The following is a 14,747-nucleotide window of genomic DNA, read 5'->3' as shown; positions in this document are numbered from 1 at the left end:
TTTTCAGCATTGTTGTAGATTTTTTAAAATTTTTATTGAAATTTAAAAAATTGAAATATGGTTTATGTACAGTGATATTATATGTTACAGGTGTATAATATAGTGACCTACAATTTTAAGGTTAACTTTCCTTTATAGTTATTGGAGAGTACTGACTGTATTCCCCCATCTTGTATACATATCCTTACAGCTTATTTTAAACCTAATAGTTTGTACCTCTTAGTTCTCTACCCTTTTGTTGCCCCCACCCCTTGACCTCGCCCCACTGGTAACCCCTGGTTTGTTCTTTATATCTGTGAGTCTGCTGCTTTTTTGTTTTATTCACTACTTTATTGTCTTTTTTGATTCCACATATAACTTGTGTGTAGATTCTGTATTAAAATGACAAGCCCCAAATCAGCCAGTATAAGAATGAGTGAGGTTGTGGGTGGCATTTGTGTGTGGTTCCTGTCACGGTGACCTTGCCATCTCCCCTAATATTTGGACGACTGACTGTCCTGAGCTCAAAGTGACTCTGTTTTGCTGGCACAGCCTAAATCCTTAAGAGAAATTTTCAGTGATGAAGGGCAGTCTGAGTACATTTAAACTTGTAGCCACAAACCTAGCCCTCTGTGTAATGTAGTCTGATCACTAATAAAAGAACGTCATTGACTTTTAAATTTCTGAGCAGAGGGATTAAAAAAAACCCAACAAACCCTCAAACAGAAGTGTTCTGTTAATGAATGTGATAGACCCCTTTGTTGTTTGAAGCCAACCCTCTTGCTGTGCCTCTGAAGAAAGGGCTGTGTTGGGGTTGGGTTGCACATTTCCCTGGCGCTTTGCCCCACCTCCTCTTCCCTGAAAACATTTATGGAGATCTGGTGTGTTAATAAATTTAGCAGTGATTTAATGGCTGCATTGGCAGGGAGAGATAAAGCTGTTCAGTGCGCTGTTCGTTTTGTTTCTGGGCGGGGTGGAAGAGGGGAATGGAAAGCTCACTTTTTCCCTTTTGGAAACCTAATGCTCTGCTCTTTTGTTATCGCTCTTGTTCTCCAGGCATTAAGTGTCACCGAAACCCTGATTAAACCCTTGGAAAAATTCAGAAAAGAGCAACTCGGAGCTGTCAAGGTCGGTGTCTAATCTGAGCGCACTTGTAAACAGCCAGCGTAGACACCTCTGCCGCTGAGCACACACTCACTTCACACTTAACAGCCTGGAAGGGGCTGTTGGAGACCAAGGCCTGTTGTTTCATGTTTCAATGTGTTGTATCCCCTTTGGGGGAATCTGAAAGCGGAAACGAAGCAAAAACCCCTGGACTGGACGGTAAAACCTCTCGTACTCGTCTTTGGCTGCACCTTCTCGTGTAGAGTTTTAAAAATATCTGTCACCAAACAGCACATTTACCCTGTGCCAAGCATCTTAGCTCTGTCAAGAGGGCACTGATTTCCGTGTCCGCCTCGGTTGGGTGTCAGAGTGTAGCATCATACGAGATTAAGGTTAGAAGTGCTGCCACACCGGCATGCGATTGAAACTAGAGAGAGAGGACTCGGTTATTGTGCTACACTTCCTTCCGTTTAATGCACGTTTCTTACACTTCTGTTACGAGCTAGTGTTGTTATGGGTGCTGGAGATTTAAAAGTGAGTGAACCGCAGACTCAGCTTTCGGAAGCTCTGACATGTAGCCAGGATTTCTGGGGGTACTGCCGCAACTTTGCCATCGGGAGCCTGGGGTATATTTAGCAACTTGTGAGGTTTGGAACTGAGCTTTGAAATTAGTTCAGAGAAATAATATCCACCAGCTTTTCCTGAAGATTGTGCATGTACTTGAGGGAGGAAAAAGTAGCATCTCTGTGTTGCTGGCCATTTTTGGCTTAGCCCAAGGAGAAGGGAATAAAAACATCAGTTTTAAGTAGAAAAGAGAGTTTTTATGTTTGTATTGTTTTTTCCCTCATACCTTGGGGATGTGAGGTTTTTTTTTTTTTACCCTCGTAAACTATTAAAATCCTTTTCTGTAAATAAACATTATGGTCTCCATGGCCATAGCTATACAAATGGGCCCAGAAAGGGACAGCTTTTTATGGACTCAGTTCTTCAAGTGACTTGTTAACATATTAGACACTTCTTTTTGGCACAGTTTTCAGTGAAGGGCTGTGTGTGGAGTGGAGGTCAGTGGGGATGCTCCCGAATCCTCATCCTAGGATTGTTTGCTGAGCTGTGTGAAGCTGCTGACTTGTAGCAGTACTTTGGGGGTCTGGCTTCACATTTCTGTCCTTGGGCAAGTAATTGGTTAGTTTCTTACTTGTAAAATGACAGGCCAGGGATCTGACTGCTCTGCTTTGCACTTTAATGATTCTGTTTTCTCCAGTCTTCTTAGGCTATTTTAAAGCTTGAATATCTTGGTACTTTCTCTTTGAACATTTCATTGGCAGGCACTGAATGTAAACGTTGGCTGGTGGTGGACAGATATTATATTATGGAAATGAAAAATGGATGTGACTTTATTAATAAATATTTCCTATTCATTTACCGATCAGGTTTTTAGAAATTTCTAGCCTCAGATTTTCTCTTGATTCCTTCTCCTCCACAAACCTGCCCAGCTTCTCCTGCTGTGGTCATTCAAGGTGTGGTTGACCCTTGAACAGCTCAGGTGTGGACTGTGTGGGTCTCCGTGGATATTTTTCACCAGTAAATACTACAGTACTGCAGGATTTGCAGTTGGTCGAATCCTCGAGTGTAGAACCTTGTATACTGAGGACCGACTACAAGTCACACTCGGGATTTCGGCTACTCCCATGCTGATGCCCTGACCTCCGCGTTGTTCAAGGCTCAGCTGTATAGTCTGCAAAGCAGTTTGCAAAAATAAATGGCCATATTAAAAGGTTTAATGATTTTAATGCCTTTAGTCTATGTTTTGAGCTATTTAGTGGCCAAAATCTACCCTGAAGTCCCATTTCTTTCTTTCTTTCTTTCTTGTGTTCCTGGCTTCAAGTTTATGAAGGGTGTACCCTACACTCTTGTTCAGTACAGTGTGTGTGTTGACTGTCATACCTCGAGGAGGCCCCATCATTGTGAGTCACAGGGAGTAGCTTGCTTGCTTTTTTTTTTTTTTTGCTGGCAGTTTTGCTTATTATAGTAAAAAGAGAAAGATAACTTTCTAGGTTATGTAGTGACATATACACATCTGTCTTTTTCATCAGGTTGTTAGATCTTTAAGACAAAAGACTATGCTTGTTTATTTTCTGTTTCCACTTCCCCCCATCTATTTTCCATGAAGTGATCTTTGTTTTCTGAATGTTGAGTTTTAAGCCAGCTTTTTCTCTCCCCTCATTCACCCTTATCAAGAGATTCTTTAGTTTCTTTTCACATTCTGCCATTAGAGTGGTGTCATCTGCATATCTGAGGGTGTTGATATTTCTCCCAGCAATCTTAATTCCAGCTTGGGATTCCCAGTCTGGCATTTCACACAATATACTCTGCATATAAGTTAAATAAGCAGTGTGACAATATTACAGTCTTAATGTATTCCTTTCCCAATTTTGAACCAGTCTGTTGTTCCATGACTGGTTCTAAAGGTTGCTTCGTAACCTGAAAGGTTTCTCAGGAGGCAAGTAAGGTGGTGTGGTATTCCCATCTCTTTAAGCATTTTCCTCAGTTTGTTTGATCCACACAGTCAAAGGCTTTCACCTAATCAGTGAAGGAGATGTTTTTTTTTGTTTTTTGGAATTCCCTTGCTTTTTATATGATCCAGCAGATGTTGGCAATTTGATCTCTGGTTCCTCTGCCTTTTCTAAATCCAGCTTGTACATCTGGAAGTTACCAGTTCATGTTCTATTGAAGCCTAGCTTGAAGGATTTTGAGCATTACCTTGCTAGCATGTGAAATGAACTAAGATCATGGCATCGAGTCCAATTAGTTCGTGGCAAATAGATGGGGAAAAAGTGGAAACAGTGGCAAATTTCTTGGACTCCAAAATCACTGCAGATGGTGACTGCAGCCATGAAATTAAAAGATGCTTGCTCCGTGCAAGGAAAGTGATGACAAACCTAGATACCCACATTAAAAAGCAGGGACATCACTTTACCGACCATAGTCATAGCTGTGGTTTTTCCAGTAGTCATGTATGGCTGTGAGAGTTGGACCCTAAAGAAGCCTGGGTGCTGAAGAATGGATGCCTTTAAATTGTGGTGCTTGAGGAGACTTTTGAAAGTTCCTTGGACAGCAAGGAGCTCAAACCAGTTAATCCTAAAGGAAATCAACCGTGAATATTCATTTGAAGGACTGATGTTGAAGCTCCAATAGTTTGGCCACCTGATCCGAAGAGCTGACTCGGTGGAAAAGACCTTAATGCTGGGAAAGAAAGAGGACAAGAGGAGAAGGAGAGGATGAGATGGTTGGATGGTATTACCAACTCAATGAACGTGAATCTGAGCAAGCTCGCAGAGAGTGAAGGACAGGGAAGCCTGGTACGCTGCAGTTCATGGAGTCGCAGAGTTGGATACAACTTAGCGACTGAACAACAATAATTCCTTTGTTTTCCACCAACCTCCACTCTGACATTAAATTATCTAATAAATAAACCAATTCTACCCTTAATTCTTGGCTTCCCAGGTAGCTCAGTGGTAAAGAATCCACCCACCAATGCAGGAGATGCAGGAGACATGGGTTCAATCCCTGGGTCGGGAAGATCCTCTGGAGAAGGAAAAGGCAGCCCACTGCAGTTTTCTTGCCTGTGAAATCCCATGGACAGTTTAGCCTGGCGAGCTAGTCCACGGGGTCGCAAAAGGTCGGACATGAATGAGCGACTAACACTTTCACCCTTTATTCTAGAAGAACTAGGAAAGGGTTTATAGTCTGGATATTTGATTTTCTCCATCTGTGCTTCCTAAACACCAATCAAGAACAATCACATGTTCTTGTTCCACTGTTTTGTTTACTTACTTGGGATACTTAAAAAATAACTGTATACTCTAAGCATGAAGATCTTTTAGAAAGTACCGTGAAGCAGTTTTCATGTGGGGGAGAAAAAACAAAAGTCTTTAAAAGCTGACCACAGAAGAAGTTTTTGGATATCCTTGTCAAAAGGTTCATCTTCTGCTCCCTATCTGCAAAGGTTACTGCCCTTTGACTTTATACGGAAGCTTTTTCAGTTCCCTGTACTTTTATTTCCAGTTTCCCGAATCCCAATGACATGGGAACTTGTGATCGTAATGTAATCGAAACTGCCAGATGGCTTTTATAAATAGGATTTTTTAGGAGTTACCGGATATTTCTTTTCTGCTATTTTCTCTTCTGTTTGGACATGTTCTCCATCAGCCATGTCTGTTTGGTTTGAGCTTCAACGTCCACCCTCTAGGTTCTGCCACTTTTTCTCATGTGCTTGCCAGGTTCTTACCTCTGTGTAGAGAGACCCAATTCCCGCTGCAGGGCACAGGTGGTTCTGTGCTATGTCCCAGCGATTCGGAGTTTTCCTGTTGGCTTCCCTCAGCTTTGCGTCCTCTGAAACTCTTCTGCGTTCCCTAGAAGCTTGCCACTTATTCCCAAGTGTCTGTGTACACTTTGTCGGTAACCATTGCTCACTGACTGTTGGAAACTAATACAGGTGCCAGAGAGCATCACAGTCAAGTGCATTGTGTACAAACTCCAAGAAGTACTGGAGCTTGCTAAGGGTTGCAGTGGGGCAGTATCAGTTGGGAGAACTTAAAGTTGCTCTTTTTCTGAAAATGGCAGCATGCAAGTATCAAATGGATACAGCAAAATGCTATGGATAATTTATAGAGCCCGTTCAAACTCTGGGGCTTCCTGGTGGCTCAGCTGGTGAAGAATCTGCCTGCCGATGCAGGAGACCCGCGTTCGATCCCTGGGTCAGAAAGATCCCCTGGAGAAGGAAATGGCGACCCACCCCAGTATTCTTTCCTGGAGAATCCTAAGGACAGACGAGCCTGGTGGGCTACAGTCCATGGGGTCACAAAGAGATAGACTCTACTGAAATGACTGAGCACGCAAAATGTCCTGTTTTATTCAATAGAATAAAAAGATTAACTGCAAGAGTTCATGTAAGAGTAAATGTTTGTATCATAAATTAAAAGTTAGCAGCCCAGCCATTACCAGACTCTAACCTCTTTTCAAGGCTGTGTTTAGTGAATAAATGTTGAATAGAAATTGACTTCCTGAGATTCTGTAAATGACTGCAAAATACAGGTAAAAAAGCAAGTCTGAATAATTTCTCAATTATGTTTGATAGAGCAGAAAAAGTGTGACTTAATCACATTTCTTTTAGTGTTACAATAATAAAACCACTTACCAGGCCTATTGTATGGCACAGTATGAGATATGGTAAGTACATCTGGGATATACATAAGTTCCCTACTTACGAACCTTTAAGTTGGAAACTTTCAAAGCTGTGAACGTGTGTTCGGTCAGCACGAGTGAACTTGCAGCCTGCCCTCATCTCCTGTTGCTGACGACCCTTCATCTCCACCGTCTCCCGCCTCCTCTCTCTCTGGTCCTGACGCTTCCTGCCTGTTCGCTCCATGCCAGCCCCTGCATGCCAGCCAGGGCTCTGCACTACTGTGCTTTTCAAGATACTGTGCTGTTAAGATTAAAAATGTTTTCTGTATTTCTGTGTTTGTTTTCTACATATTTTTTGTGCGGAAAGTATTACAAACCTGTTACAGTGCTATTTAGCTGATTGTGTTGGATGGGTATCTAGGCTAACTTGGTTGGACTTAGGCACAAATTGGACTTAGGAGCATGTTCTTGGATCTCAGCTCATTTGTGTGTAGGGGACTTACTCTACAACTGTGAGTTAAAACACTGTCCAGTCTTCAAGAAATCGGCGAGTCTGTGGGGAAGATGTTAAAAAAACAAACCAATAAAAATGCACTGTGGAAAGTGCCCTCGGGTTTTCCTGGAGGCTCAGTGGTGGGCAGTCTGCCTGCCAGTGTCGGAGACCTGGGTTTTGATTCCTGATCCGGAAGGATCCCACGTGCCTTGGAGCAACCGAGCCATGGGCCACCACTACTGAGCCTGTGTTCTGGAGCCCGGGAGCCAGAACTGCAGAAGCCTGAACGCTCTCGAGCCCGTGCTCCACACAAGAGAAGCCTGTGCGCCGCAGCTGGAGGGTAGCCCCCGCTCTGGACAAGCCCGGGCAGCAGAGAAGACCCAGAACAGCCAAATATAGATAAATGTTAATAAATGAAAAAAAAGTGCTCCAGCCAGGGAAAGCATCGGTGCTCTGTATGGTGGCCTATCATCTCAGTTTTGGACCTGATTGTCCCTCTTTTTGAATTGTATTTCTGCCCCTTAAGTATCTCTGGGATTTGGGGCAAGTTACTTAAGGCCTCTAAGCCTCAGTTTCCCGGTCTTTAAAATGGGACCCATCACATCTGTCCCCGAAGGTTATCACAAGGCTTTGGTGCATTTGATGACATATTTCTGGGGGCTAGTGCAGGGCCTGGCATAGACATGGTTGCAGTTCTTTTATGATCCCCTTTGTGACTTGCTCTGTGTCGGCTTGCTGACACCTGCTTAGGTTTTACTCCACTCTTTGTCTGCCAGGTTCAAGCACTGTGGCTGTGGCCCTCCTTGTCAGACAGTGCTCAGGTGATGGGTTGGTGACTTGGAGCTAGTGCTGAGGAGCCAGTGGGGCAGGTTTTCAGTGTTGTCAGAACACCTTCCCGTGTTCTCTGACCAGTGTCCCCTGGGCATCTACCAGCTGCGGGGATAAAGGCTGACTTCTCAGCGCTTTGGAGAGGCTGAAAGGGCTTAAAGACGGGAGAGGGTGTGGGTTGGATAGGGCAAATGGACTGCTGAGGAGAGGTGACATTGGTGCAGGAGTTGGGAGAAAGGGCTGTTTCCCACTGGGGAAGTCAAGGAGCACTTCGTGGAAGAGGTGGCATTTCACCGGGGTTGTGAGTTGTTGGTGGACCAGAGGGCACGAGCGGGGATCTCAGAACTCTGGTTGGCCTGCATATGCAGGAAGAAGTGCTCCTGCCGAGTGTGTTACATGTGCTGTGAGTTTCATTTCTTGTAAGTGTGGGCATCGCCGTCGTGCTGAGTCGCTTCAGTCGTGTCCGACTCTGCGATCCCATGGACTGTAACCTGCCACGTTTCTCTGTTCATGGGATTTTCCAAGACCACTGGAGTGGGTCGTTCCCTCGGCCAGGGGATCTTCTTAACCCAGGGACTGAACCCAGGCCTCCTGCTCTGCAGGAGGACTCTTTACCATCTGAAAAACCAGGGAAGCCCACGTGTGGGCATTACCGCCACCTTTTTATTTAAATAAAAAGAGAGTTGGAATCTCTAAGAATGTATTTAAGCTCTTGTCTAGACTAATTGGGCCTTACTATTTGCTGTTCATAGTCTGAAAATAAAAGTCTTTTCATTTCCTCATCCTAGAAAATTTGTAAAATATCAAAAATATATAGAAAGAAAAGCTACCTGGTAATTTAAAAATTTCCCCTTCTTCTAAGGTGAAACAAAATATTCTAGCAAATGTGGATAGTTTACAAGTGTTTTCAAACTTTTGTGAATTTTCTGTATTCTTTACTAATTTTTCTGTGGAAGGGTAATGTATGCTTTGAGCAAAAAATTGCTTCATAAAGAATATTTTATGTGTTAGGAATGTTTACTCCCTTTCTTCCATATTAATTGTATCTTTTCCTTGCCAATTGTTGGCCCTTTGCCTTATTTATTGTATAGTTTTTATATCTAGAAGTTCTTTTTTCTGTTTCTCTTTTCCTCACAAATTCCTCTCTGTTCTGAGAGCTGATGAAAATGCTCTTTTTTGGTTTCATTTTTTACTTGTGACTCTTTCAGTCCATCTGGAATTAATTTTGATTTGAGACATGGTTCTCTTTATTTCCAACTACTTAACCAGTTATACCACACCATTAGTTGAATAATAGTTTTTACTCCATGATTTGTTATGACACCGTTAAATATATGTACTATATATATGTTTTTGGCTTCCCTAGTGGCTCAAGTGGTAAAGAATCTGCCTGCAATGTGGGAGACCCAGATTTGATCCCTGGGTAGGGAAGATCCCCTGGAGAAGGGCATGGCCGCCCACTCTAGGATTCTTGCCTAGAGAATCCCATGAACAGAGGAGCCTGGCAGGATATAGTCCATGGGGTCACAAAGAGTCAGACACAGCTGAGCGATTAATGCTTTGACTTTCCTTTTCTTTCGTATATATGTTTATTTCTAATATGTTAAAAAAAACTGAGTATTTAAGTTTTGTTTCTTAGATTTAAAAATTACTCTTGTGTTTATATAGTGTACATCTTATTTGACTGGTTATTCTAAGTAACAACTGTTCTTCACTTTTTTTTTGGCATGTGTGATTTTATAACATTACAATCTGACTTCCCATGAGCCATCTTTTAACTTGTAAACATTTTGTTTGGCTTACTCATGTTTAGCTTACTGAAGTTGAATGCTTCTATGAAGACCTATAAAACATTCTAGAACTAACACCCAAAAAAGATGTCCTTTTCATCATAGGCGACTGGAATGCAAAAGTAGGAAGTTAAAAGATACCTGGAGTAACAGGCAAATCTGGTCTTGGAGTACAAAATGAAGCAGGGCAAAGGCTGACAGAGTTTGGCCAAGAGAATGCACTGATCATAGCAAACACCCTCTTCCAACAACACAAGAGAAGACTCTACACATGGACATCACCAGATGGTCAACACCGAAATCAGATTGATTATATTCTTTGCAGCCAAAGGTGGAGAAACTCTATACAGTCAGCAAAAACAAGACTGGGAGCTGACTGTGGCTCAGATCATGAACTCCTTATTGCAAAATTCAGACTTAAATTGAAGAAAGTAGGGAAAACCACTAGACCATTCAGGTATGACCTAAATTGAATCCCATATGATTACACAGTGGAAGTAACAAATAGACTCAAGGGATTAGATCTGATAGACAGAGTGCCTGAAGAACTATGGACGGAGGTTTGTGACATTGTACAGGAGGCAGTGATCAGGACCATCCCCAAGAAAAAGAAATGCAAAAGGCAAAATGATTGTCTGAGGAGGCCTTACAAATAGCTGTGAAAAGAAGAGAGGCAAAAAGCAAAGGAGAAAAGGAAAGATATACTCATTGAATGCAGCGTTCCAAAGAGTAGCAAGGAGAGATGAGAAAGCCTTCCTTAGTGATCAGTGCAAAGAAATAGAGGAAAACAATAGAATGGGAAAAACTGGAGATCTCTTCAAGAGAATTAGAGATACCAAGGGAATATTTCATGCAAAGATGGGCACAATAAAGGACAGAAATGGTATGGACCTAACAGAAGCAGAAGATATTAAGAAGAGGTGGCAAGAATACACAGAAGAACTATACAAAAAAGATCTTCATGACCCAGATAACCATGATGGTGTAATCACTCACCTAGAGCCAGACATCCTGGAATGTGAAGTCAAGTGGGCCTTAGGAAGCATCACTATGAACAAAGCTAGTGGAGGTGATGGAATTCCAGTTGAGCTATTTCAAATCCTAAAAGATGATGCTATGAAAGTGCTGCACTCAATATGCAAGCAAATTTGGAAAATGCAGCAGTGGCCACAGGACTGGAAAAGGTCAGTTTTCATTCCAGTCCCAAAGAAGAGCAATGCCAAAGAATGTTCAAACTACTGCACAATTGCACTCATCTCAAAATTCTCCAAACCAGGCTTCAATAGTACGTGAACTATGGGCTTCCAGATGTTCAAGCTGGATTTACAAAAGGCAGAGAAACTAGAGATCAAATTGCCAACATCCACTGGATCATCGAAAAAGCAAGAGAATTCCAGAAAAACATCTACTTCTGCTGTTTGATTATGCCAAAGCATTTGACTGTGTAGATCACAACAAACTGTGGAAAATTCTTAAGGAGATGGGAATACCAGACCACCTTATCTGCCTCCTGAGAAATCTTTATGCAGGTGAAGAAGCAACAGTTAGAACTGGACATGGAACAGCAGAGTGATTCCATATCAGGAAAGGAGTATGTCAAGGTTGTATATTGTCATTCTGCTAATTTAACTTATGTGCAGAGTACCTCATGTGAAATGCTGGGCTGGATGAAGCACAAGTTGGAATCAAGATTGCCGGGAGAAATATCAATAACCTCAGATATGCAGATGACCCCACCCTTATGGCAGAAAGTGAAGACCCTCTTGATGAAAGTGAAAGAGGAGAGTGAAAAAGCTGGCTTAAAACTCAACATTATAAATACTAAGATCATGGCATCCGGTCCCATCACTTAATGGCAAATAGATGGGAAACAATGGAAATAGTGACAGACTTTATTTTCTTGAGCTCCAAAATCACTGCAGATGGTGACTGCAGCCACGAAATTAAAAGATGTTTGCTCATTGGAAGAAATGCTATGACCAACCTAGACAGCATATTAAAAAGCAGAGATGTTACTTTGCTGACAAAGGCCTGTCTAGTCAAAGCTGTGGTTTTTCCAGTAGTCGTTTGTGAATGTGAGAGCTGGACCATAAAGAAAGCTGAGTGCCAAAAATTGATACTTTTGAAATGTGGTGTTGTAGAAGACTCTTTTGAGAGTTCCTTGTGCTGCAAGGAGATCAAACCAGTCAATCCTAAAGGAGTCCTGAATATTCATTGGAAGGACTGATACTGAAACTCCAATACTTTGGCCACCTGATGTGAAGAACGGACTCATTGGAAAAGACCCTGATGCTGGCAAAGATTGACGGAAGGCAGGAGGAGAAGGGGATGCCAGAGGATGAGCTGGTTGGATGGCATTACCGACTTGATGGACATGAGTTTGAACAAGCTCTGGGAGTTGGTGAAGGACTGGGAAGCTTGGCGTTCTGCAGTCCTTGGGGTCTCAAAGAGTTGGACAGAGCTGAGTGACTTAACTGACTCATGTTAAACCTAAAACATAAGTTTTTTTTGCTGTCACCATTTAAAAATCATTGAGTCTTTCAGCTGTTTCAGAAAAATGAATGGAGTGGCCTTAATACTGGGCTTATAGTTCCACATGGCAAAAGTCTGCTGGGGCTCTGTAACGTCTGCCTGCCTGTCTCTAACACAGATGTGGGCTGGCTGGCTAGCCCTTGCCTCCACTTTTCCTTACTGAGTTTACTTCCAGCTTGACCCAGACTCACTTGAGTAATGCTGTTTCATAAAACAGTTTTCATTGTATTAATTTGATCCTTGTAGAGCCTTTTGTCTCATATTACTCTATTTTGTTTTTTATTGGAATATGATGGCTTTACCGTGTTTTGTTTCTGCTGTACACCATCATGAATCAGCGATATGGATACATACATCCCCTTTCTGGAGAGCCTCCCTCCCATTTCCACCATCCCAGCCCTCCAGGTCGTCACAGAGCGCCAGGCTGGGCCCCTGTGTCAGACAGCAGCTTCCCACCAGCTATCTGCTTTACCTGTGGTGGTGTATATATTTCAGTGCCCCGCTCTCTCCTGCCTCATCTGTCTCCACAGGTCTTTTCTCTATGTCTGCACCTCTGTTCCTGCCCTGCAAACGGGTTCATCAATATATATTTTTCTAGCTTTCAGATATATGTGTTCATATGCAATATTTGTTTTTCTGACTTACTTCACTCTGTATCACTTCCACTGACTCAATTTTGTTCCCTTTTATGGCAAATTTATTTTATATTTGTGTGTGTGTGTATGTGTGTGTGTGTATATATATACATGTACATATATATGTATAAATCCATATGTGTTATGTGCATCCTATGTTGCAAAGTTGAAGAAAAAATTCTCTTTATTGAATGCTAGTTGAACACAGCCCCTTTTAAAATTCATAATTAAGTGCCCAAAGTCACATGAGTACAAAAAAACAAAATATTCTATAGTGACGCTGAGAAAAAAATGCAAGGAGAGACAATTATTTGAGTCTTAACATTCAAAAAGAAAACACAGCAACATTTGTATAGTATCATACCAAAGATGAACAAATCTATTTTCACTCAAATTGGTGGGCGTGATGTTGTTTCTTGGCTAGATTCTTTCTTCACAGAGGCTTGATAGCACCATTTTCTTTCATTCCAGACTTAACCCACGTCCTCATTTACATACCCCACTATTTCCACATGTGCTGGGTGTTTTGACTGCTGACTGTAGCATCGTTGCTTCCTTTGTCCCCTCCTGTGATTCAGATGAAATCAAAGGAGTAAACACGTTTTCAGTATTCTCTGAATACTAATCTGCAAAGATAGTAAGCATTTTTAACCACATGATGTTGTGTTGCCACGTTCTTGTGGTCAGTGCAGCCGTGTTGCCTCCATTCCTGCCTGGTTTTCAGCCTGAGAAGCTGATGCCCAGAGAAGGCTGCGACCCCGGGGGCAGAGCCACAGGCTCATAGTGGCCACTGGAACCTGCGTCTTCTGACACCTAATCCAGTGCACACACTGCAGTATGAACTTTTAAAAATAGTGGAGATTTTTAAAGTACCATATGTTCCATTTAGTTTATTTTCTGTTAGTCGTTAAAATCACTCAGAAAGTGCGTCATCATAAAAAGCAGAAAAGAGGGAGTAACCATGTAATATTAATGCCTTAAGTGTAAAAAAAAAAAGTTGTAAATTAAACCTAGGGCATAAAGAGAAAAAGTGCTTCCGTTTCAGTGAAAGTTTGACCATTCTCATGTATAGGTGAATGGTAGGATTACAGAATTTTAGGATTGGCTCTAAGAATGAACTAGGACAAAACTGAATTCTGACACTTTTAAAAAAATATTTTAGGTTTTATGGCAATTATTATTTTTTTTTTTTTGGCCACACCACACACGGGCATGTGTGGGCCACGTGGGGTGTTGGCTCCCAGACTGGGGATGGAAGCCGCACCCACTGCTGTGGAAGTGTGGAGTCCTACCTAACCACTGGACCTCCAAGGAAGTCCCCTCATCTTTTAAAGAGAAAAACTAAGGTTTTATATTGTTCAGTGTTTTGTTTTGTTTTTGCCCTTGAAGATGTGCGGCTAGTTGCTAATTAAACTTGGAGTAGAAATGAGAAGTACCAGTTCTGAGTCTCTGTCTGCGTCGTCAGTGTGGGGGTTAATTGAGCCTTTAGGTGAGCTGGCAGAGGTTCATTCCCAGTGTGTCCCGTGGGCTGAAAAAATGATAATAAATGCGGAGAAATACAACTTTTGTGCTTTTTTTTTTTTACCTCTTTTGCTTAATAGGAAGATGATGCCAGAAAAAGCTGGGACAGTTCATTATTTTTGACTTTATAAAATAGAAGCTGGAAAATAGGGAACGTTCCTTTCTAGGAGGCCTTGGAGAGTTGGGGAGAGTTTGAAGTTAACAGAAACATTTTGACACCAGGAGAACATCATGTGAGCTCACTGGTGCTCAGAAATGTTTCTGAAAAATCTACTTATGTTGGCAGGCAGTTTTGGGGGAGGTTGTCTCCACCGTATTAAAAAAATTGGTTCCTTGTTTTCTCTCAAAGCTACTCTAGCAAAAGGAAAACAAATACTATTTCTTGGCAGTGCCTGGGAAATGTCTGTAATGTTAACCAAAGGATCTCAGTAGAAGTATGTCAGTATAATTGCAGGCCTTGTGGACCTATTGATAAATATTCTAGACAGTGTTATAGAAATCACTGCTGAAATTTGGGTAAGTAGTTGACATTTCTGGTCAGAGATTTTCTTGTTATATTTATATTAGACAATTAGGGAAGGTTTTTTTCCCCCAAGATGTGTTTTTCTTCCCACTCCTCCTAATGACGATTATAAATAATTTTTAAGCATAGATCAAAACTTACTCAGTTTTACGTGAATT

The 14,747-nt window shown here is 41.9% G+C and overlaps 1 protein-coding gene across 5 annotated transcripts in view; it reads left to right on the top strand.

Annotated features, from left to right (window-relative positions):
• Nucleotides 1-14,747, top strand: part of ARHGAP10 (Rho GTPase activating protein 10) — a 410,479-nt gene that overhangs the window by 168,590 nt on the left and 227,142 nt on the right. For 4 of the 5 annotated variants that reach the window (XM_070474785.1, XM_070474782.1, XM_020873212.2 and 1 more), the window contains one exon: nucleotides 1,036-1,107. The exons of the other annotated variant lie outside the window; for it this stretch is intronic. In XM_070474785.1, coding sequence (XP_070330886.1) covers nucleotides 1,036-1,107 — 72 coding nt within the window. The remainder of the gene's footprint in view (nucleotides 1-1,035; nucleotides 1,108-14,747) is intronic. 5 annotated transcript variants of the gene reach the window in all.

The sequence above is a fragment of the Odocoileus virginianus genome, chromosome 12 (assembly GCF_023699985.2).
Source record: "Odocoileus virginianus isolate 20LAN1187 ecotype Illinois chromosome 12, Ovbor_1.2, whole genome shotgun sequence".
Taxonomy (NCBI): Eukaryota; Metazoa; Chordata; class Mammalia; order Artiodactyla; family Cervidae; genus Odocoileus; species Odocoileus virginianus.
The sequence above is the reverse complement of the archived record's forward strand: the minus strand, read 5'-3'. Positions and strand labels throughout refer to the sequence as shown.